At 37.6% G+C, this 23,319-nt stretch overlaps 1 protein-coding gene across 2 annotated transcripts; it reads left to right on the top strand.

Annotated features, from left to right (window-relative positions):
• Positions 1 to 1,497: 1,497 nt before the first annotated feature.
• Positions 1,498 to 18,349, top strand: LOC133531287 (uncharacterized). Of its 2 annotated transcripts, XM_061869425.1 has the most exons (9): positions 1,501 to 1,687; positions 1,787 to 1,867; positions 2,084 to 2,483; positions 5,083 to 5,252; positions 6,371 to 6,569; positions 9,431 to 9,562; positions 12,084 to 12,244; positions 16,920 to 17,435; positions 17,950 to 18,349. In XM_061869425.1, the coding sequence occupies exons 3-9, from the start codon at positions 2,297 to 2,299 to the stop codon at positions 18,283 to 18,285; spliced, it is 1,701 nt and encodes a 566-aa protein (XP_061725409.1). In that variant the 5' UTR covers positions 1,501 to 1,687; positions 1,787 to 1,867; positions 2,084 to 2,296; the 3' UTR covers positions 18,286 to 18,349. The 2 variants fall into 2 exon arrangements, with proteins under 2 accessions (XP_061725403.1, XP_061725409.1); XM_061869419.1 differs by lacking the exon at positions 1,787 to 1,867 and having other exon boundaries at positions 1,498 to 1,687.
• Positions 18,350 to 23,319: the final 4,970 nt, after the last annotated feature.

Here is a 23,319-nt window from a genome sequence, read left to right as displayed (position 1 = left end):
GTCGGGCCGTATTTCCCAATTTAAGACATTACAATAATTTTATAAGTAATTGTACTTGCGCACGGAATACCTGCGCAAATAGGTTACCTACGTATAATTAACTTAAAAGAATGAAGCCGCTTCCGCAAGTTATATCCATATTTTTAAACAATGTTTAACAATACCCCATTGTGACGTTGGACAGCGATTCAGGGCCGAACATAAATATAATAATTAATATTCCTAACGATGGAGTCTAAGCCAGTTGTCACCGTAGCCACACACACACACACACACAGCCACATTTTATGTACGATTAAAAATAATGAACCACAAGTTGCGGCCAAATCGATAAAGTCATATCGATAAACTATCGGCATTTTTTACAATTTTAATTTTACTTGCAAGGACTTCAGTTACCTAAAATGAACAGATAACCATTATAATACAACTTTATATATTCTTATCAACCAGTATGATTTTGTGAGTTCTATATTACAATAATCAGCGGCGGCAGCGGAAATCCATGGGACACCGGCCATAACCAACTAGAATATGTTTTCCGCTATTATATCACACAGTATTCGTTATCCATTAGCATTTCTATGATGTTAATTTTTAGCGCTACAATTAATCGTTCCTCCGTTCTGCTGTGTAGAGATTATCGATATATAACATGATTAAAGTCTACATCCCTGAAACGCACACATACACAGCCTGACCACCACCTAAGCCTAAGTGGCTACGGCTTGAGTATCAAAATTTGTACTGAGAACAGACAAGGGGCTTGGGGCCGAATCATGTTGTCCCTTTCTTACTAAAGGTCACAGCTCATTAGAGCCACCCCGCACCCGACCCTCACCGCCTCGCCTCGAGCGGTTAGTATTCTTCGTATGGATTTCTATGGGCATGCGCTCACTACATCAACTTCGTACCACCACCGGATAAGTTGATGTAGTGAGCGCATGCCCATAGAAATCCATACGAAGAATACTAACCGCTCGAGGCGAGGCGGTGAGGGTCGGGTGCGGGGTGGCTCTAATGAGCTGTGACCTTTAGAGCACTGCTGAGCCGAACGGAGCCGAGAACGCCTGAACGCTCTAGTTTCCTCCCCCTGCCATGACTCATAACATAACCGCCGTATGTACACTACATGCACCATGCGTATTTTAAGTACGCAGGATCCATTAGCGGATGATTAGAGGGGTTATCAATCAATCAATCAATCAATCAATAAGAATTTATTTCGACCAATGTCCATATTGTGTTAGTAACATACAAATACTTAAATTACTACTATATTACTAGTGTACTATATTGTGTGTCTATGTTAGAGGGGCTTCAAATTTTAAACATGGCAACAAAATACAGTTGTCATTTTGAGTTTGACTTTGACATTTGACTGACAAGTTGAAACCAGTCACAGTCAGCTTGTTTTGATTGAAGCTGAAACAAACCTTTATAATTAATAACCCTTTATAATTTTTTTTCTACTTTCTAGTCTAGTTTTATTAATTTGTTATGCTGAAGTGCATTATTATGTATCTGTAAAACTGTTTATATACTAGTGTTTCTATGTACGTACTTTCTCGATGTAAATTTCTACTTTCATGTGATTTGTTTTACTTGCAAAGTACTATAAAAAAATATTGTGTGGTTAATAAGGTAATAAAATATCACAATGAACAACAGAAGTGCAGCAGGACTGGTAAGTTTACAAACACACTCATATTGTATTTTTTAAGGCTTAGAATTCATGTATATAATACATTATAAGTTTAACATTTCCAACATTTGCATGTTGCAGAATAAAAACGCTATTGTCGGTGCAAGTTTTTGCCCTCTGCTTGAATGGGTTGAAGGATGCTGCTAGGGAAACAATAATGATGTATGAAATATCATTTATCATGATTTATTTCAACTGCAAATGCATGCTTATTATCTTGCCTTTATTTACATTCCAAAACAACATGTGTTTTTTAACAAGTTTTTTTTTTCTAAGTAATCTTAGAATGTTTAAAGAACCAATTTATTTGCCATGCTTTTTGTATTTACATTTGATTTATGTAACATACTTATGTTTATTTAATTTTTTATCTTCCAGCGTCGTTCAGCCATAGCTGCGCGTATTCGAATAAGAGAGGAATGGTCAGAGCTGAAAGGCCCCGAGGAGCCCACAAAACCACTCAATCGAATCCCAGAAATCATACAGAAACAACAGAAACCAGTGCGAAGCGCCAGCAAGCTCGTAGCCCAGAAAGTTAAATTCACTACAAACAAGAGCCCTAAAGTCTTAAAGAAACGGAATCAAAATATCATGTCAAATGTACCAATATCAGACAGGAACATGGACGAGGGTGCAGATGCGCTTGCAGGGGTGGTGGCGCTAGTTGACGTGGGGACTGAGACTCGGGCACTGGCTCTTAGGGCTGCTCTGATGGCCCTGGGAGCCACTGTGGTGCCGGCTTGGAGCCCCTTTGTGACGCATCTCGTGTGGAGTCAGGGTAAATAAATTTTGTATTACTTTTGTAGTAGTTGTAAACACTTTGCACAAAACAAGTACATAACACAGAGATAATACAGTAAATGTGTACAAGGGCGAACTTATCCCCTCCAGGGATTTTCAGCTAAACTTTAAGAAACTGAGGGAGATACATAAGAAATGGTAGTCAAACTAACATAATATGTACATAACGGCAAGACTTTAAAGAAGTAGCTAACCCTAGAAACTTAACTAAATACTATATGATGCATTCGGTGCAAAGGCGTATATAGATATATAAAATAACTTCATATCCGTAAACATATATATATATATATAATAAATACAACCTTAAACACTGACTGTTTAGATTAGGGATTCCCAAACTGTACGCTGTGGCACCCTGGTGCATAGACAGTAAAGAGGGGGGCCGAGAAGCAATCTTCCTTACCATGTTGCCTATCTATTTCATATAGCCTCTAGGTGCTGAGATAATATTTTAAACTTGCAAGTGTGCAGACCGAAAAATATTGGGTTGGTTTAGAATTAGATGATATCATAGTCTAAGTTTGTATAATCATTTTAACCTTTTTGTTACAATAACAGATAGCTATTATTATTGTGACAAAAAGGTTTTATACTTTTATACAAAACCTGACATTAAACTTCAAAGTTAAAGAAAATGAAATTCTCTGTTACATAGAATTTACCTGTTTTTAAGTGCCAAATTTTTATCTAAAACTACATCTAAGATAAACAAATGTTTAAGTACAACTAAATTAGGACAATAATTAGGGAATATTTCGTAATAAGTCTCACTCTTCATTGTTGCTTTAAATACAGGTAAGCATTATTAGAACCATTGAATAAAGTTATCAAAACGGAGAAAATATTTGTTGAAACTTTATTATAAATAAGTTTTTTTTGCAAAAAAATAATTATGATACAATTACAAGCTTTTATGACTGTACTTTTCTTTCCACATGCATCTAATACTCATTGAGACAATTCTAACGCTCCGTTTTCAGACAATTCTGACACAATTAGGTTGCGTAGTTTTATCACAGAGTTCCTGCCTGTCTCCATCATCAGATTAGCTCGATTGTACCATATATTGCATTGTCACCTGACTTACATATGTATGCCAACTTTCAGCTTCATCGGAAACCGGAAAGTGGGTCAAATTTTACTATAAAAGCTTGTAAAAATACAACAATGTACAAATGGTGGGCTTAATGCCAATTCGCATTCTTAATTTACATGGATTTGCTTTTCAACATTTGTATAAACCGCAGAAAATACGTACGGTATGTACACACTATTCTAACTTGATAGAAAAACTGCGAAAACTGGAGGAAGCCTTCACCCAAAGACGGGTCTTTTCAAGCTAACTTTAAACATAAAGAAATTTTATATTTATTTAACATATATGTATACTGTAATCTCGCAGAGAATCAATAAAGGCTTTTTATTTTTTTATTATAACTTGATCCAAGTTGGCTCTGCAGTTTCTGCACCAAATGCGGAGTCAAAAATGCGGAAGAAACCTAAAAACATTTTTTTATACTACTTCGGTGGCAAACAAGCATACGGCCCGCCTGATGGTAGCAGTCTCCGTAGCCTATGGACGCCTGCAACTCCAAAGTTGTTACATGCGCGATGCGGACGCTAACTTTCCGCACCCTCGTTGAGGTCTGGCAACCTAATAGAAATTTCATATTTATGCTGACATATTCGACAACTGAGGGCCTACGTTCGACGTGTTGCCTCTCTATCGCACTTGTAAATTCGTACGTAAGTGTGACAGGGAGGCAACACGTTCAACGTGGTTCCCGGTAGGCCCTCGGGTCTGGCCTAATGGCCCTGCCTATGAAGCCGATGATGAGAGCATTTATTTGTATGATGAACACAGATATTTGTTCCTGAATCATGGGTGTTTTCTATGTATATAATTATGTATTTATCCATATACGTATGTATATCGTCGCCTAGTACCCATAGTACAAGCTTTGCTTAGTTTGGGGCTAGGTCGATTTGTGTGAGATTGTCCCCAAATATTTATTATTATGACATATGAAGAAATTGAGGATCTCCTTTCAGCTCATACATACACACATACACTCACATAACACACGTATTATAAACTAAATTAGGCATGCACACTACCCTATTTTCATCATTTTTTCTTTTTTACTCTTATGTACCTCATAAATTATCATTGTCAGTCACTTTTTTAGTGTAACTATATAATTGCAACTTGTATTTCCGGGGTGAGGGCCTGGAGATCTGTAATACAGGTCTAACCTAGTTCAGACTCCAGTCCCTCGCAAAGGTAAAAAAAAAAAAAATACTTAAGTTTATTTTGTAAAATTATCTTTTGTGAGGTTAAATAAAAACATTTTATTTATTTTTTTATTTTTTTATTTATTCCCCTTCTTCACTTTCCCCTTTATTCATAAACATCTACTAAAGTTTCATAACCATCATACCAATACGTCGGAAAGGGACAAACGATTATTAGTGGCTTGTCAACTTTAGTAGACATTTATGAATAAGGGGGTTTGTCATTGCTAAGTATTTGCAGAGTGAGCCTGGTCTGACTCATTAATTGATATTTCAAGGTGGTTGTCGCGACACCCGCGCCAAAGCCCGTGCCTTGGCCTGTCGCCTGGTATCTCCGCTGTGGGTGGAGGCTTGTGCTTCTTGTGGACGTCGGGTTACTGAGGCCGCCTTCCCTGCTGCCGCGAGGCCTAGCGATCTACCCTCTCCTCGAGCATTGAGGATCATGCTGGTGTGTATTTCTATATGATTCCTGTTAAATTTTGATCCAAGAAAACTGGTACACAAGTGCCTCCAAGAATGGTGTCATGTCATCCACAAGTTGTATCATAGTTCATAGTTATTTATTGCATGCATGGTACCTATACATTTACATGGTGTAATGTCATCAATCCCAGTTCGCCTTCACGAACGGCAAAGAGGAAGTGGGTTTAGTGGGTAGGGCCAAATTCTTCCCCCCTCCACCCTTTTGCCAGGAGAGGGGAAAGGACCGTTAAAAAAAAACATGAATCAGGAAGATGAATAGAAAATAAATATGAGTTTTTAAGGTGGCTTCCGTTTCAATTTCAGCTTTCTGACTTCTGTTTATTAAACATTAAAATGGTTTGAAGTTGTCAATTCTTTGGAGTCAATTTTGAATATAGTTGTTTTTTTTTTTGTGGTTAAATATTAACCACCTTTGCTCAAGTCCCAAAAATCAGCAACCTAAACCTTCTTATTGTTTATTTGAATTGGGTTGTTTATTTTCCTTTTTAGGGTTCCGTAGCCAAATGGCAAAAAACGGAACCCTTATAGATTCGTCATATCCGTCTGTCTGTCCGATTATGTCACAGCCACTTTTTTCCGAAACTATAAGAGCTATACTGTTCAAACTTGGTAAGTAGATGTATTCTATTAACCGCATTAAGATGTTTACACAAAAATAGAAAGAAAAACAATAAAATTTGGGGGTTCCCCATACTTAGAACTGAAACTCAAAAAATCTTTTTTTCATCAAACCCATACGTGTGGGGCATCTATGGATAGGTCTTTAAAAATGATATTGAGATTTCTAATATCATTTTTTTCTAAACTAAATAGTTTGCGCGAGAGACACTTCCAAAGTGGTAAAATGTGTCCCGCCCCCCCGCAACTCCTAAAATAACAGAATGAAAAATCTAAAAAAAATATATGATATACATTGCCATGCAAACTTCCACCGAAAATTGGTTTGAACGAGATCTAGTAAGTAGTTTTTTTTAATACGTCATAAATGGTACGGAACCCTTCATGGGCGAGTCCGACTCGCACTTGACCGCTTTTTTATATAAATTTCTATGAATTCTCATAAAAATTCTAACAACATTTCAGAAACGAGCCGAAGTAGAGAACATCCCTCTAGCAGACCTACTCAACAACAAAGAACCAAATAACCCCAAAGAGCAAAGACTAAGGATATCCAGCGAAACGGAACACGATGCGACCGCCGACACGTCCACCGACCACGACACGACAGCTGACACGTCCACCGACAAGGACACGTCCCACGACCGATCTAAGGATAGCACAGGTAATTTAACGGAACACGATACGACCGCCGACACGTCCACCGACCACGACCGATCTAAGGATAGCACAGGTAATGAAACGGAACACGATAAGAACGCCGACACATCCACCGACCACAACACGACACCTGACACGTCCACAGACAAGGACACGTCTCACGACCGATCTAAGGATAGCACAGGTAATGAAACGGAATACGATACGACCGCCGACACGTCCACCGACCACGACACGACAGCTGACCCGTCCACCAAAGAAAGACTTGAAATCGCGAATCCGGGATACCAACCCGCCGCCCTACCAACTAAACTACCGACCTTACCCGTTGACAGCGACTATTTCCACCGTACCTTTCATATACGTCTCAGGAAGGAGGTTAGCAACATAGATGTAATACCGTAAGAATTATTACATTTCTTGAATGACTATATTGAATATTCACCAGTAACGATGCGCTATCCCACAATATATAATTTTTGACACAATTATATTAATTTTTTAGTATTGAAATCTGATACACTATAGTCTATTTTTTTATCCCGTAGACTAAAATGACATTTCATGTGTTGCTGGTTTTTTACGTCTTATAAATAGTGATGTGCTACAACCGGTACTAACCGAAAATAAACTATTGGGAGTTACTTATATAGGCATGTAACACCATTTTGAGGCATTTAGAAAGTTTGTATCCAGGTCTAAACACAATATTTCTAATATTTAAAAGCGATTTTATTGTAAGATTAACAGTCGCCTCGAAGCTCATAATGCAATTTTTAAATGTTTGAGTGGATTAGTAGTGAGTAGATTTTATTTATTAATATTTACTTCCTAACTTCCTATCATGTAGTGAGTAGATTTCATTAATTGTTTATTTTGGATCTAAAATTACTTTAATATTTATCGGTTATTCACAAACCGAAATCAAAGATCAGCACTATTTGTTTTAAGCTGGCCACATTATTTCTGCGTTTGACATTTGTGGTTGTCATTTTAGTCTACGCAATAAAAGAACAGCGGCGGCATCATGGTTCCATTTTTATCACTTGTCATTATGCCCGTCACTTTCGCACTTACATCCTTGTTAGAACGGGACAGGTATGGTGACAAATGATAAAGAGCCGACCATCTTAGCCTTACAGACTAAACATTACTAATCCTAAAATGACAGTCCGATTGCGACAACTTGTACAATGGATCGTTTCGATTCGTAATTTTAGAACAAAATTGGTGATGTCAGTCTGCCCTTCGAGAGAGATGTGACGCCCCATGGATTACAAGAAATGGCATTGGTTGATTCCCGCACGTCTCATCTCCGCTCATCTCTAATATCTAAGCGAATCCACAGAGGAAGAGCAGACCACCAAACATATTTTCCAAAGTTGCCCACTCATATTTTGGGCCTGCTGAGGACCACTGTGACATCTGGTTGCCTGGTGGCTTAAAGGACTCGCATCCAGGCCATAATTGTTTAAAAAAAAACAAATTGGTTGCCTGGCTGAGCAACCTCAAGGCTATATCTGATTGCCCTCAATGTTAGGGCTGCCATCTCGAATTTCGCCAAACCCGGACAAAAAAACCCGGACATTTGGCGTAAATCGCATTTTTTCCCCGGACGAGTCCGAAAATAATATTTTTAAAAAACAAGACCTTTAATTTTACATGTAGTTTTAATGTGCTTCCTTACATGAAGTGTCCTTACTTCTTGATACCCCCCCCGGACGGCCTCCAAACTAGGACAAATCCGGGAAAACCCGGACGGATGGCAGCCCTACTCAATGTATACATTGCTATACGATTAAATCAATCTGAAGTAAATATATTTCGATGTATTATGTGCTATGTAGGAAGATTGGACAGTGAATTGGCCAATACAAACTTGCCACAGAGCACTGACCGACAACCGGTCTGGCCTAGTGGACCCTACCTATGAAGCTGATGGTCCCGGGTTCAAATCCTGGTAAGAGCATATATTTGTGTGATTAACACGGATATTTGTTTCTGAGTCATGGGTGTTTTCTATGTATTTAAATATTTATAATTATATATATCGTTGTCTAGGTACCTACAACACAAGCCTTATTGAGCTTACTGTGGGACTTTGTCAATTCGTGTAATAATGTCCTATAATATTTATTATTACTGAGACAAGGAAACAAGATACCGAATAAAACCGGCCAAGAGCATGTCGGGCCATGCTCAGTCACAATAAGTTCAACTGGAGCTATTAGTATAGTAGATCGTTAAACAAGGGATGAAATGGTACCTTTTACCCGAGTTAAACAAATAGGCAAATTCGCATAATCAGTACCTGGGAGAATCAACTTTTTAGCGTCACTCGTTGCCATGGTTACGATTAGTTGTCCAGGGGACAAAAGTTCATTGAAATACTGATTTTATGGTACTTAAATGTATCAAACTTGCGTTGTTGTGGTCGTTATAACCAATGTCCATAATGGGCCCCCTACTAAGCATGTTAATAGAACGGTATACAACGTCTCTTCAAACAAACTGTGCCACTGTTGTCCCTTGGACAACGGGACAGGATAACAAAACAAAAAAAGTTGATTCACCCACCTAATTAGAGTAATAGACGTATGATGCTAAGATTTTTTCCTTTGTACTTACTTGCAATCGGAGACTTTGCATGTCTAAAGATAAATATCCCATAGCGAAAATCATTTAGATAGCTATATTTATGAAAAAACACATATTTTAACCAACTGCTGTCATTTTAAAATGACAAGGTGTTGTCCTTATCGCACGCACGCACTCCCACCGCAGCGCGACAGAAACAGCTTCAAAAATTCGAATTTAGAAAAGTTGCTCAGCTAGGAATCTTAAAACGTTATGGTATTGTTCCAGACCCCACAATCCGCGTGAACACGCTGCCCCGCGGCGGCGCCAGGCCGGCGGCGGACACGCCGGCGCCGCGCAGGTCGAGGCGGAAACTGTTCACTCAGAAAGAGGCGCAAGATTTGACTGAAGATGACGATGGTAAATTTAAATGTTATAATTAGAGATGCAACGAATAGTGACTTGGCCGAATACCGAATATTCGGCGGAGCCATCGGCCGAATAGCCGAATATTCGGCAAGAAGTTTTGCCTACCTATGCATGCCTACCAACCTAAAATGAAGTAAATTCGAACGCGGGCGTGCATGCGCTGTGTAAGTTGCAACTTATTTCTCGCTGTAGGCAGTCTTTGATAGAAATTGCGCTTATTCTGTACGACATTGCGGTGCGTTAGATTTCGTCGTGTGTGTAAAAAAAAATATTTTGTATTATTTTTCTCATCTTTTTGTATTACTATCTATGAATATAAAGGTAGTCTGACTTGTAGTTTGTTACTTTTATACCCCTCGTTTGCAGTTATCTTATCTACGTGTTAACGTACTATTCGGTATTCGACCGAATAGTGAAAATGTGGCCGAATACCGAATAATGGCCGAATATTCGTTGCATCTCTAGTTATAGTTTCAATTTGAGATGAAATAATAGTACATTATTGTCGAGGACGGGAAGTAGCTACTTGCAGGCTGAGGATTCGTTTTAAACGGACGACCTTGGGAGTCCGTTTACTTGAATCCGAAGCTAGCAAGTAGCAAGTGCTTTTCTCAAAAATGGTGCAAGAAAACAATTAGTAGTCGAATATTAATTTTATTAAAAATAAACACATAGAAATTTAATTAAAATTTAAATGTCATGTTGTTAATTCTGGAGGTGTCGAACATTCCATGTCTTTGTCACTCGAACTAGCACTAATTTTCTTGAAATTATAACTTCATAATAAGATATATTCAAATAATCAACGTTCTTATATATTTTCACAGAAAAAAGTAAAAACAATTGAAAGGATTTGCTTTGCCGCCTTTTTATTTTTTTTAATTCAAAAATAGAAGTGTATTTCTGGCGAAAATACACCACCCTATTTGAGACACCTAAATAGTCGCTGTACCAACATTATAATAGTAAGTATTGATCATCTGTTTGGCTGTTAATAGACCTATGCCTTCATTTGATATGGCCATTTCAACTTTTAAAAAGTTTGGAACTTGACAACTATTGGAATTTATATGGAACATTCCAGTTCTGAAAATGAGACTGCAATGTTTTTAACTTTTTAATTTTTGATTGACCATAAACTACGCACTTCGCGACCTATTTTCTAAACGGCAAAGTCGACATTGCCGTCCATTTTTGAGAAAATATATATTGTGTACTTACATATACGAAAGAAAAAATGAATGAGGCCTGGAATTCACTCACTTCAAGAATTTTTTATTTATTGTTCCTCCGTAAGAACAATAGTCTTCACCGAGAAGCCATCAAAACGCTCAGGAGCTCTAATCTTCCTTTTCACCGAGACCTCAATGAGATGCCTAACAAAAGGTTTTCATTTTCTATCCATTTAACTAAATTTTGTTATAATATTCAACACGTGTCAAGTACCCAATAGGGTTGTTTCCAATTTTTTGAAAGCTTGTATTACGTTCTATATTAACTAAAAGTTGCCCTAAAATTCAACTTTTATACTAAAAACGGCTTTAAATATGTTAAATTAACAAAATATATTTTGACAGATGCTTTGGCGCCCAAAACGCTCTTTGAAAATTGTGTGACGTCACAGTTTACGGTTTGACATATAACTACATACACACGTAAAAGATACGAACTGTCAACTGACATTTGTTGTTTATCGCCTAACTGTCAACAGTGTCAATCCGAGAGTTGTGACGTCATCAGAATCTTCAATGACGTTTCGAGTTTGGTCACGTGACGTGTGCCAAAAGATATTTTAAATTCAATATTTACAAAAATATGGTCATTACAGGTCCCCTAAAAGTAGTTTAACATGTTCTTATAATCCAAATGAATTTATTGGGATACAATTGACAACATTTCAAAATTTTCAATATCCCTAAATCGAAAACCATTTCGAGAGGGGCTCCTGTAGATTACAAAAAAAATAAATTTTATATATTTTTTACGAATTTTTGTATTCAAAATCTCTAAAAATAGTTAAAACGGAAATTGACGTCACCCAGCTCCTTCAGTTCTGCCACTACAAGCAAAAAAATGACTTCCGATTGGGTTGACATTGTCATTGTCATTGAAAACGGGATGAAAACCATCTTTTGACTTGAGTTTTGACGTTTGTGACACTTGTTAATTTGTGATTTTATTTTTAACGTTTGAGGTTATGTCACTCGCACTGTTGTCTATGCTCAAACGTAAATTAATTCAACGTTTTTTCCAGTGTATGAAACAGATCCGTGACGTCACGATTCTCAAAAATGACGTTTGTTACATACGCCCTTTTGTTTCAAGTAACAATATAAATAGATTTTATGACCAAAATATAGGACTTACGCAAAATAAAAAAAATACGGGTACCTTAAATTAGTGCGTTCTTTCGATGTAGACAATAAAAAGTAGCACTTAAAAATATGAAATGTCAGTTCTGCCCTAAGATTTGTAGATGGAAACAACCCTATTAGTAAACGTTAATTTTCAGACACCCCGGCCGTCCCAAGGCGCACGCCCTCGAAGCTGTCCGTCCGCTCGCGCCGGGAGCTGGCCCGCGCCGAGCGCATGGCGCGCCGCCTGCTCGGCCGCGCCGCGCCCGCTACAACCATCACGCAACAAATACTGTCTCAAACCGACGCTCCCAGAATTGTGGGTATACCATTTCGTCATACCCCCCTCCCCTCGCGTCGGTATTATCAAAGAGAATTTGAAATAGAGATTGCAGTAAAACAATCACTTTTGCAGAATACGTATAATTTGAAACATTTAAATTCAAAATAAGCTCAAATATGCACTTAATTTATTAGAAACGGCCAGGAATTATACGAAGAAGGTCGGCGTTTTCGCGTTTTTGCTATAAGCGCCACCTAACGGTAACCGCGTGAATCAACAGCAGCGAAACATGGCCAAAACACTAAAAACAACCTGACCAAAGCACGGCGGTAATTCCACAAAACTACGACAGATGTAGTAGCGTTTCGCTACAAGATGTATTGTCAAAGAAAACTTGGGAGCCTCGTAAATTTACTGCCATCTTTCGACAAATGATTAGAACTTTTAGAACGCCATTTGACTTTGATCCTTATTCTTTCACTGATATGTGTTCAATTTGTTAATCAAAAAGTGGCGTCATCTAATAGATCAAAGGTCAAAGGTATAGCAGTATCGTTTCGAGCGATGGCGCCACATTTTGATATTTAACAAATTGAACACATTCTGGGTCTCTTCAAGGCTAGGGTAAATAGGTATCTCATAGGTAAGCGTGCTCCACCGTAGACCGCATCATCACTTACCATCAGGTGTGATCGTGGTCAAACGCCTGCCTATCCTCGATAAAAAAAAAACTGTCAGAAATAAACAAATTTTAAGCTATTGCATAGCTTCTATTGCGGGCCTTGAGCGCGGGGACCGAATCGAGAAATTCCGTAACGAAAAAACCTCACGCTCCCCACTCCGACGGGCACGGATCTGTCATCGTGTGTGATCGGCCATCTGTCGTGAGTTAAGCGAACTGTGACATCCACATACGTAACAATGCATCTTTTCGCACACCTTTCTTGTAAGCAATAGAGCTTAAAGTTGTATGTTCGTACGTTTTAAACGAATGTAATATCGAGTGCAAAATTAAGTGCGGTCGTCTGGCTCGTATTTAGTAAGTAATAGAGACGAGTTTGGCATGTTACACTGTATAGTAATGTGGTTAAATTGTGTTGTGTTGATCAAATAAGTGCCTTAATGGTCCGTGACGAACTGGTAGACTTATATTGAAGTAAACGTGTCACTAAAGCTAATCATGCGATGGTAATTATAATCTAATTTTGATAATTGCTGGTTTTACAAAAAGTTAACTGGTTAGTGCAAAAATAATGGAATAAGTATCAAGTTTTTAGACTTCTTGGTAATCTTTTTTACCAAACTAGCGTAGAAAAGGGGGTAATGTTGTTTCTGTGTAATGTAAAAGTATTAAGTCATATAATAGGAATGTTTTATTTGGCACAATTTGTAACGTAAACAGTTCACGGTTGATTTTGCACTTTCAATTCCTTCAATATTGAAGGTAATTATTACCTATACTATAGCTATTAGAATATACTGGATAGAGCAATAAAAGTTCAAAGCTCAAAGTGTTTTTATTCGTGAGTATAGGTATTACAAACTGATTACAGCGGTGGTAAATAAAAGTGTATCACTATACCCTGCCTGATGGCGTACAAAAACTTGAATAATTTACATACTAACATGCGAAATCTACATAAATACCTAGTTATTATTTTATTAATATTTGAAGTCATGTCAAATCATAAGAATTAAAATTGTATAGCAAAAAATCATAAATTGTGTAAAAACGATTATCAATTTAAAAAAATCAATAGTTTATGCTTAAACTGATTTAGGGATAACAGTCTAAAATGGACAGGCAATTTTTATTTGGATTTCATACAATACTAACTTACTAACATTTTATAGCTCAATGCCACTTATAAATCATTAGTTTATAAATGCTAGTGGGAATTGTCTCAGGATGTAGGTTGCACTTATAATGTAAAAACCAATATCCTCTTTTCTGTATCATCTGCCTATGTCTGTTTTTTTCCCCAATAAAGAAAAAAAAAAAACAAAACAAAATGGTTGAGCACCCCCTTGTAGTTGAGATAAAATTACAAAAATTGGTGTATTTTATCAGCATAATAAGTGTAATAAAATAATGAAGTGCCCCGTCGTAGTATCACCGATCACCTGTCATAGAAAACGAAGCGCCGGAACTCTCGGCCCGGGCCCGGCCGGGTCTAACATGAGTCAAACTTTAAAACAGCTAAATTGGCGAGGAGTTTAATATAGGTGTATAGGTATTTATGTACAACAGTGAATAGCTGTACTTGTAAAATTTGTGTATAAAGTGTTTTGAATATGAATGAACAAAGTGCATTTATTATTAATGAAGAAAGTCACGAAAAAATAGTGAAAGAAAATGAGTGAGTACTTTATATACATACATTTTATTATTATCACAAATGCAGTATTAATTTTGAATTGAAAATATAATACTGCTATAAAGATAACCTAAATTTTTGATATTAAAATGAGCGATATTAAAAGTAGCCCTCTTTTATACACCCAAACACACACACGCGTATAGTTTAAATTCTCAATTTAGATTCTCAATATGTATATAAGTATATAAATAAATTCATTCTTCATTATGTATATAACAGAAACCATCAAACCAAGCACGTGTACTATTCAGTACCTTTGTTTTTGGTGTATAGATAATGCACATGAATGCCGCGCAGAGAAAGTATATATGATATTATATCTATATAAATGTACATCGCGCGAAATTCGATTTTTATAAATGAATAATTTTGTTTTGGTGTGTCATTACACTATTTATACCTAATTATTTATACCTATTATTTATACCTAGATATTTTCGTTTTATAGAGAAGAAAAGCGTAAAGAGCTAAAAAGAAAAAAAACTAATGCACGTCAAAGGGCATATTATCAGCGTCAGAAAGATTTGAAGAAAAACGAAGAAATAATAAAAACAGTACCAAAATCAAATGCTGAACGTCAAAGGAAATTTCGTCAACATAATGCAGAAAAATCTTATATGGATATGTAATTTGATTTAATAATAATAATTTTATTTATTTATTTAAAAATAAATTGTAATATATGCTTCAATATTATTTAATTTAACGATTTCATCATTTTTTTTTACAGAAAAAGACGAAAATTGTGCAGTAATGAAGAGAATATCGTGCGATGTAGCGCTGTTGAAAATATAGAAAATGTAACGCTACAAGAAAATCAATTTCACAGCCAACAACTTCATATTTATGAACAGGAACTACGATATGGCTGACAATTACAACGATTATAGGCGTGAGATGGTTCTGTTGCATGTTCCTTTTCAAAGTGAAGAAAATGATATTATTGCTGAAAATAAGTTCATTCAAATATACGAGGACAACAAAGATACGATATTAGAACGTAGGAAATAATTTGAATCAAATTTGGACATGGAGAAAACTTTAGAAATTTGTAGACAGTTGTGCCGAGAAAACGATGAAGAACAAGAAGACGAAGAATTATTAAGAGCGGTTGATATATTGCATGAAAGAGATCCTTATGACTTATTGCTACGTGATCCAAACTCAACTGCTAACGTTGATTTACAAAATGCATCTCTGCATAAAGTTGGCGCTGTAGCTAAAAAAAGAGAAAATTTAATGGATTATCAACAATTCTATAATTTAATGCGGATGGCCAATGATCAACAAAGAGATATTCTTATGACTATAATTCATCATTTACAAACTTCAATTCAAGAACCATTTCAACTGCCAAAGTCTAAATAGTCATAAATACGATTTACAAGATTCAGTTACGAGACAAACAAATGTGTTACTTCTTACCGAAACTTGCATGACGCATGATAATCCGATTGAAATACCTCATTTTAATTGTATTGTTCAGTTCAAACGAGATACTGTTTCAAAAGGTGGGGTATCTATTTACCAAAATAAAGATGATATTACTAATATTATGACTCCGAATATTGAAATAAATATTGCACACGTTAGCGATGTTAATGTTAGGCGCTCAGTTGTTGGAGATATTTGTGCGTGATGCAAACTTAGAAATGGCCTACAAATAGTTATGGTAGCAATTTACATTTCTCCGAATCCAAAATTGGACGAGGTGGAGCATTTTATTCATCGCACTTTACTGGAGTACACTGAAGAAGGGTCGAAAATACTTGGTACAAATGGTAATAAATTTCCACTTATCTTGGCTGGCGATTTCAACATTAACTTCGCTGATAAAAAATCAGAGCGGTTGACAAGTTTTCTATCAAAAACATTGAATTTGAAAATGAATAATGATCCACAAGAGTCCACAACAAAATATGGGACCACCATTGACGCGGTATTTTCTAGGTATTTAGAGGATATTAAGTCGCAAACTTATGTTTCTTATTTCAGTTATCATAATCCTATAGTTTCAATGATAAATATTCCTGAATAACCAACAGCTACTGTAAGATAATAAAACCCACATGTATTGTAAAATAATAAAAATATTTTAAACAATATTAACTTTTTATTTATTTAATAAAAGAAAAATTTGTTTTCTTATCGGTCACCACGCTCAAAAAGTGTAACTTGAATTAATATCAAAGAAAAAGTAATACTGCATAAATAAATTAAATAAATAATTATAATTGCATAAGTTGATACAAAATGCTATGCAATAGCTTTACCGCGGCAGTCCCCGAGTGCCACACGTCTTTTTATTTTTTATTCTTTCCTATTTTCAGGTATTGACAGGAATGTCACGCACTGAACGTCAAGCCATACAAACCGCCATCAAATCTCTCAACGGACGAGTCCAAAAACAAGTCAACCACCGCACCACACACGTCGTACTAGGTTCCTGCGTCTCCGACCGAAACGATCACACCGGCATACAGCCGCTAGACCAAAGTCACTGTTCCAAAACAAGTGTAAATACTAGGTGTCAAATACCAAGTACAAATACTAGGCCCGAAATACCAAGTATAAATACTAGGCTCGAAATACCAAGTATAAATACTAGGCTCGAAATACCAAGTATAAATACTAGGCTCGAAATACCAAGTATAAATACTAGGTATGGAATACCGAGTATGACTCAACGGTGCGGGGTGGAAAAGGCGCGTACGTTGAATGCGTTACTAGGGGCGGCCAGGGGCTGCAGGGTGGTGTACTCGCAGTGGGTGACGGATTCTGTGGAGGTGAAGAAATGGTTGCACCATCATGGGTACGAGGTGTCGCATTTGAGGAAGATTTCACAGGTACTTTTTAAATATATTTATTTAAATTGAATTAATCATTGTAGGTGATATTTACATTTTTGCATTTGAAAACTGTCACTTTACCCCTATTTATAATTTCGTAACGTAAAGTTGGTCTTGCCTGGCCGTTGTCAGAGCCCCAAAACTAAAGAAAGGACGTTTAGTACAAGGAATTTCGTACATTGAACTGCCTGTTCGCATCTCTATCGCACGCGCGTAATTATATTGCTGTCCCGCTCGTTATTTCATGGTCAAAACACTGTACGAGTGGGACAGCAATAGTAATTATTCGCATGCGACAGAGATAGAAACATGCAAGTCAATTTACGGAATTCCTCGTGCTAAAAAAGGTTAAAAGTAAATGGCGCTATTAGACAATGACGAATTGACGATTCTCGCGACGTTGTATGGAATTTTAAGTCTTGTACTAAATATCCTCTGGTCTCTAACAAGACGTAGTCAGATTCCATCTTTTTGATGACAAAATACCTAATCAGTTTAATGTATTTTCCAGAAAGCCCGCGTGGAACGCTCCGCGCTTGGCCGAACATGCTCAGATTACGCCTACGACGTTTTTCGAGGCATGCGGGTCCGTGTGTCCCCCCAAGCTGAACAAAAAGACGCTGCCATTCAACTGTTAACACTCTGTGGTGGCGTGGTACAAGATGGTGGACAACTCCAAGATGGCGGCGATTTACAAGATGGCGGAACACGAACAGCTGATTTTGACGTCTGCGTGGGGAATGGGGAGGGCGAAGTGAGCTCGAAGTGGGTGTTTGATAGTGTAGCGGCCGGTAGGATGAGGACTACTAGGAGATATGTGATTTATGGTGTCGAAAATCAGAGATGATGTAGTTATTTTGCGGTTTTTGTGTGTTCGTTCTGTGTAATAAGGTAATAAATGATAAAAATTCCCTGCTTATGACATCTTCTTAGGCATGGCGGACTCCCATATCAAACACGCACAAAAAGACGCTGCTATTCAACTGTTAACACTCTGTGGTGGCGTGGTACAAGATGGCGGCGATTTACAAGATGGCGGAACACGAACAGCTGATTTTGACGTCTGCGTGGGGAATGGGGAGGGCGAAGTGACCTCGAAGTGGGTGTTTGATAGTGTAGCGGCGGGTAGGATGAGGACTACTAGGAGATATGTGATTTATGGTGTCGAAAATCAGAGATAATGTAGTTATTTAGCTGTTTTTGTGTGTTAGTTTTTTGTAAACAGCTAATAGATGATAAAAATTCCCTGCTTATGACATCTTCTTAGGCATGGCGGACTCCCATATCAAACACGCACAAAAAGACGCTGCTATTCAACTGTTAACACTCTGTGGCGGCGTGGTACAAGATGGTGGACAACTCCAAGATGGCGGCGATTTACAAGATGGCGGAACACGAACAGCTGATTTTGACGTTTGCGTGGGGAATGGGGAGGGCAAAGTGAGCTCGAAGTGGGTATTTGATAGTATAGCGGCGGGTAGGATGAGGACTACTAGAAAATATGTGATTTATGGTGTCGAAAATCAGAGATAATGTAGTTATTTAGCTGTTTTTTTGTGTTAGTTTTTGTAAACAGCTAATAGATGATAAAAATTCCCTGCTTATGACATCTTCTTAGGCATGGCGGCCTCCGATATCAAATACACGCACACACACACACACTCACGCACAAACAAAACGGAACAAAAAGACGCTGCTATGCAACTGTTAATACTGATACTAATACTTTTCAAGATGGCGGTTTACAAAATGGCGGAACACTAACAGCTAATTTTTCGTGGGGAGGATGAGGACTACAGGGAGATATGCGAATTATGGTGTCGAAAATTTGAGATAATGTATTTATTTTGCGGTTTTTGTGTGTTATGTGTAAAAAGCTAATAAATGATAAAAATGCCTTATAAGCATACATCGGGGTTTTTGGTGCGGGAATGTTTTACTCTAGCCAAAAAACAGGTATAAACTATAAAAACCGATACTTTATTAATATTTCTAAGTACATTTGGAGCTTACTGTCTATTTTTAATTCATAGTTTGGTAATTATTTTACAATAAACAAAGTTATAAATACACGAAAACCCCGATGTATGCTTATAAGTTAAAGGTAGTAGATATACTAGGTATAGTCAGAAACATTCACATGTACTCTTTGTTCTTTTTTTTACTGATATAGTAGGCAAACAAATACCGTCTCCCTTGGACACCAGCAACGCCAGAGGGATTGCAAGTGCGTTGCCGGAACTTAAGATAGAAGTACACTCTTTTCTTGAACGTTCTTACAGCAATAAAGATTGTCCAGATAATTTTGCACATCTCGCCCAATTAGCTACTTGTGCTGTTGTCTGTACAAGCTTTGGCTATATAATTGTATCAGTATTTTCAGTATATCCTAAGATATTTAGTCAAAATTTAGATATAGTTTTGTTATTTATTACTGCTTAAATTGATAGGTTATGAACTTCGAGCAACAAAGGGAAGGGAGACGGCATTCACCCTTGGGACGCCTAGTGCCTGATCCGTACCAGTCCTGTCAATTGCCGGAGGGTCTTCAATTTTTGTACCCGTCACCTGCCTAGTCCCGGATCTATACAAACTGTGTCAACTGCCTTGTGCCTTATCAGTCACCAAATTGATTCTAGCACATTCTTACTTAATTTTGAGATCTAAACACTTACAAATAGAGTTTTATATCACTTGCATTTCAATGCAGTATAAGTCGCGGCAGTCAACGGGTACGTACGCGAGCCTATCCGGCGTTTGAGGGGGATGGGACGAATCCGGCACTAGGCATTTGACGGGTACAAGTACGTTTGTCGGTTCGGCGTTCCAGGGGTTTATACTATTTCCCCTCTGCCAAAGCATTGGCACAACTGTGCCTATGGCGGTACATGTTGTGACTCGTCCGTACACAAAAAGAGATCGAGGTGTGCGAGATTTGTCTTTGACGTGTGTCATTTCCTATGTATTTGGGAGAATCAACTTTTTAGCGTCACTCGTTGCCATGGTTACGATTAGTTGTCCAGGGGACAAAAGTTCATTGAAATACTGATTTTATGGTACTTAAATGTATTAAACTTGCGTTTTTGTGGTCGTTATAACCAATGTCCATAATGGGCCCCCTACTAAGCATGTTAATAGAACGGCATACAACGTCTCTTCAAACAAACTGTGCCACTGTTGTCCCTTGGACAACGGGACAGGATAACAAAACAAAAAAGTTGATTCACCCATTTGTGTCGTTCTTACATATTGGATTTGTATGTAGTGAGTGAGAAGTGCGACTGTGTGCACGTTTCCCTCCGCAAAAAATGGCAGAAAGATTTGTACGGTAAGATATCGCTGAGGCTCCTCCCTTCCGACGTGTCGGAAGCCGGTGTTGCTCGAAGGTTATGAAGTTCTAATTGTTTTTCAACCAGTTATTTTTAAGTAAAAAAATGTATTATGTGTTTCAAAACTTTACGTTAACAGTTTTGAATTATTCACGGTTAATTCATTAGACTTATAAGTATAATATAAATATCGACCGGGATATAGGCCGTGATTATCCGTAATAATTATCGGGAGCTCAAAAACAATAATAATACAGCCTATATACGTCCCACTGCTGGGCACAGGCCTCTTCTAATGCGCGAGAGGGCTTGGGCTATAATCCCCACGCTGGCCCAATGCGAATTGGGGCCTTCACATACACCTTTAAATTTCTTCGCAAAAACAATACAAAAGATAATCACGGTCAGTATCCCGATCGATTTAAGTTTACAAACGTTATATATAATAAATAAATAATAAATATTATAGGACATTATTACACAAATTGGCTAAGTCCCACAGTAAGCTCAATAAGGCTTGTGTTGAGGGTACTTAGACAACGATATATATAATATATAAATATTTATAAATACTTAAATACATAGAAAACACCCATGACTCAGGAACAAATATCCGTGCTCATCACACGAATAAATGCCCTTACCAGGATTTGAACCCGGGACCATCAGCTTCGTAGGCAGGGTCACTACCCACTAGGCCAAACCGGTCGACAAATTTAAAAGTCAATAACTTATTTATTTTGTAAATATAACAAAGTATATTATTTTATTTAACAAAATATGAATGAAATATTGTTACTTTAAAGGGGAAAATCGTGTATTGTTTTTATTAATTATAAAATTGGCATGATAAATTATTGTTTTACTTAAGAATAAATAATAGTACTACATACAGAAGGTTCACTGTGTAACAAAACCCCTGTTTAGGTATACCGAACGTGCCTAAACGTTGCCGATTGGACCGAGCTCTTTCGAACGAAGTGGTATGGGCGTGGCTACGGCTAGGGTTGGCACAGGCCGAACCAAGTTCCGTCACCTGTTAGTATTTTGTGTTAAAAAGGGAAGAATAGCTTTGCGATTCTAGCGACATAACGATATTTTTTATATATTCAATAAACGTTTTTCACTAACCAAATCTTAATAAATCACTTTGATTGTGATGCCGATTGCTTCAGCATAATATATTCTACGTTTAGCTATTATTTATCTTTTTGTTTTGCTAATTTTGAAAAAAACTAAAACCTATAAACCTAGTTTTTCATTGTGTCAATAACATAACAAAACAGCCAAATAACAGTAGACCCTACTCATAGTGTTGTGTTCCTGCCGGTGAGTAAGGTTGCCAGAGCTCAATGAGGGGGGGGCGGGTTTAGGGTCGGCAACGCGCATGTAACTCCTCTGGAGTTGCAGGCGTACATAGGCTACGGAGGCTGCTTACCATCAGGCAGGCCGTATGCTTGCTTGCCACCGACGTAGTATAAAAAACATACTAAAAAATCATGGAGAATGGAAAATATTTAGAAGTGGAAAAACGTTTTCTCTTTTTGTATGGGCGATCACGTGGAATGCGTAAGTTCTGAAGTTCTGAAGTTCTGAACGTAGTTTAACACACTCTGCAATCATAACTTAAGGTGACGTTCGAATTCAGACTGCACCAGCATTCCTGCGGCAGTATTGCAGCGCGACATTATTACCGGCTGCATTAGGTTATAAATAAGTTGTTTGTAATTTCATAAAAAAAAATATCAAATTTGAAATTTTCGGCAGTAATGCAGTCGGCAGCATTATTGCAGCGCGAAATTACTGCCGCATATATCAAAACTCAGGAAGCAACATCGATTTTGATATTAACAGCAGTAATCCAGTCGGCATTATTGTCTGGCTTCAATACTGCTGCAGGCGACCACATTACTGCAGGAGATGTCAAAAAGTTCATTTTATAGAATACAATTAAGTAAATAAAAAAAGATAATAAACATGCACATCAAAAAACGAAAATAACTTAATTTAATTTCTCAAAAAAAAACTGTAATGCATAAATAGTTACTTCTGTCCCAAGGGAGGAAAAGTAGAACATTGCGTGCCGCGCGTAAACACGCGGGATGGAATGTCCTACGATTCCTCCCGTGGTGCGCATACTAAGTATTTTTCTGCTTGACGGAGGCGGAAAGCGGCAACTTCGTTTAGCGCAAGTTTGGAGCAAAGTTGACGCTTTCCGCCTGATGGGCAGAAAATATTTTTTCACCACACCAACTGGTAGAAACCCTGTTGATTGTTCAAATACTTTACTCCGGGGCAAAGACTGCTACTATATATATCGCAAGTCAGACCCCACATGGAGTACCTACTGCTGCCTTTGGGCAGGAGCACCTGGATGCCAGCTTGGACCCTTTGCCTCAGTCCAAATTGTCGATGATCCCAAACTCACAAGCGGCATTGAACCTTTAAGTCTAAGAGAGACTTTGCCTCCTTGTGTGTGTTCTACCGCTTGTACAATGGGCTGTGCTCTGAAGAATTGTTTGATATGATAACCTAACCTCTGCAACCTTAAA

Source organism: Cydia pomonella, chromosome 2 (assembly GCF_033807575.1).
Source record: "Cydia pomonella isolate Wapato2018A chromosome 2, ilCydPomo1, whole genome shotgun sequence".
Lineage (NCBI taxonomy): Eukaryota > Metazoa > Arthropoda > Insecta > Lepidoptera > Tortricidae > Cydia > Cydia pomonella.
The sequence above is the reverse complement of the archived record's forward strand: the minus strand, read 5'-3'. Positions and strand labels throughout refer to the sequence as shown.

Bases quoted from the DNA above. Each gene is read 5' to 3' on its own strand.
- LOC133531287 (XM_061869419.1), top strand. From the start codon at position 1,661: ATGAACAACAGAAGTGCAGCAGGACTG. The intron at 5,253-6,370 runs GTGTGTATTTCT...ACAACATTTCAG, and splicing joins GAGCATTGAGGATCATGCTG to AAACGAGCCGAAGTAGAGAA. The intron at 6,570-9,430 runs GTAATTTAACGG...GTATTGTTCCAG, and splicing joins CCGATCTAAGGATAGCACAG to ACCCCACAATCCGCGTGAAC.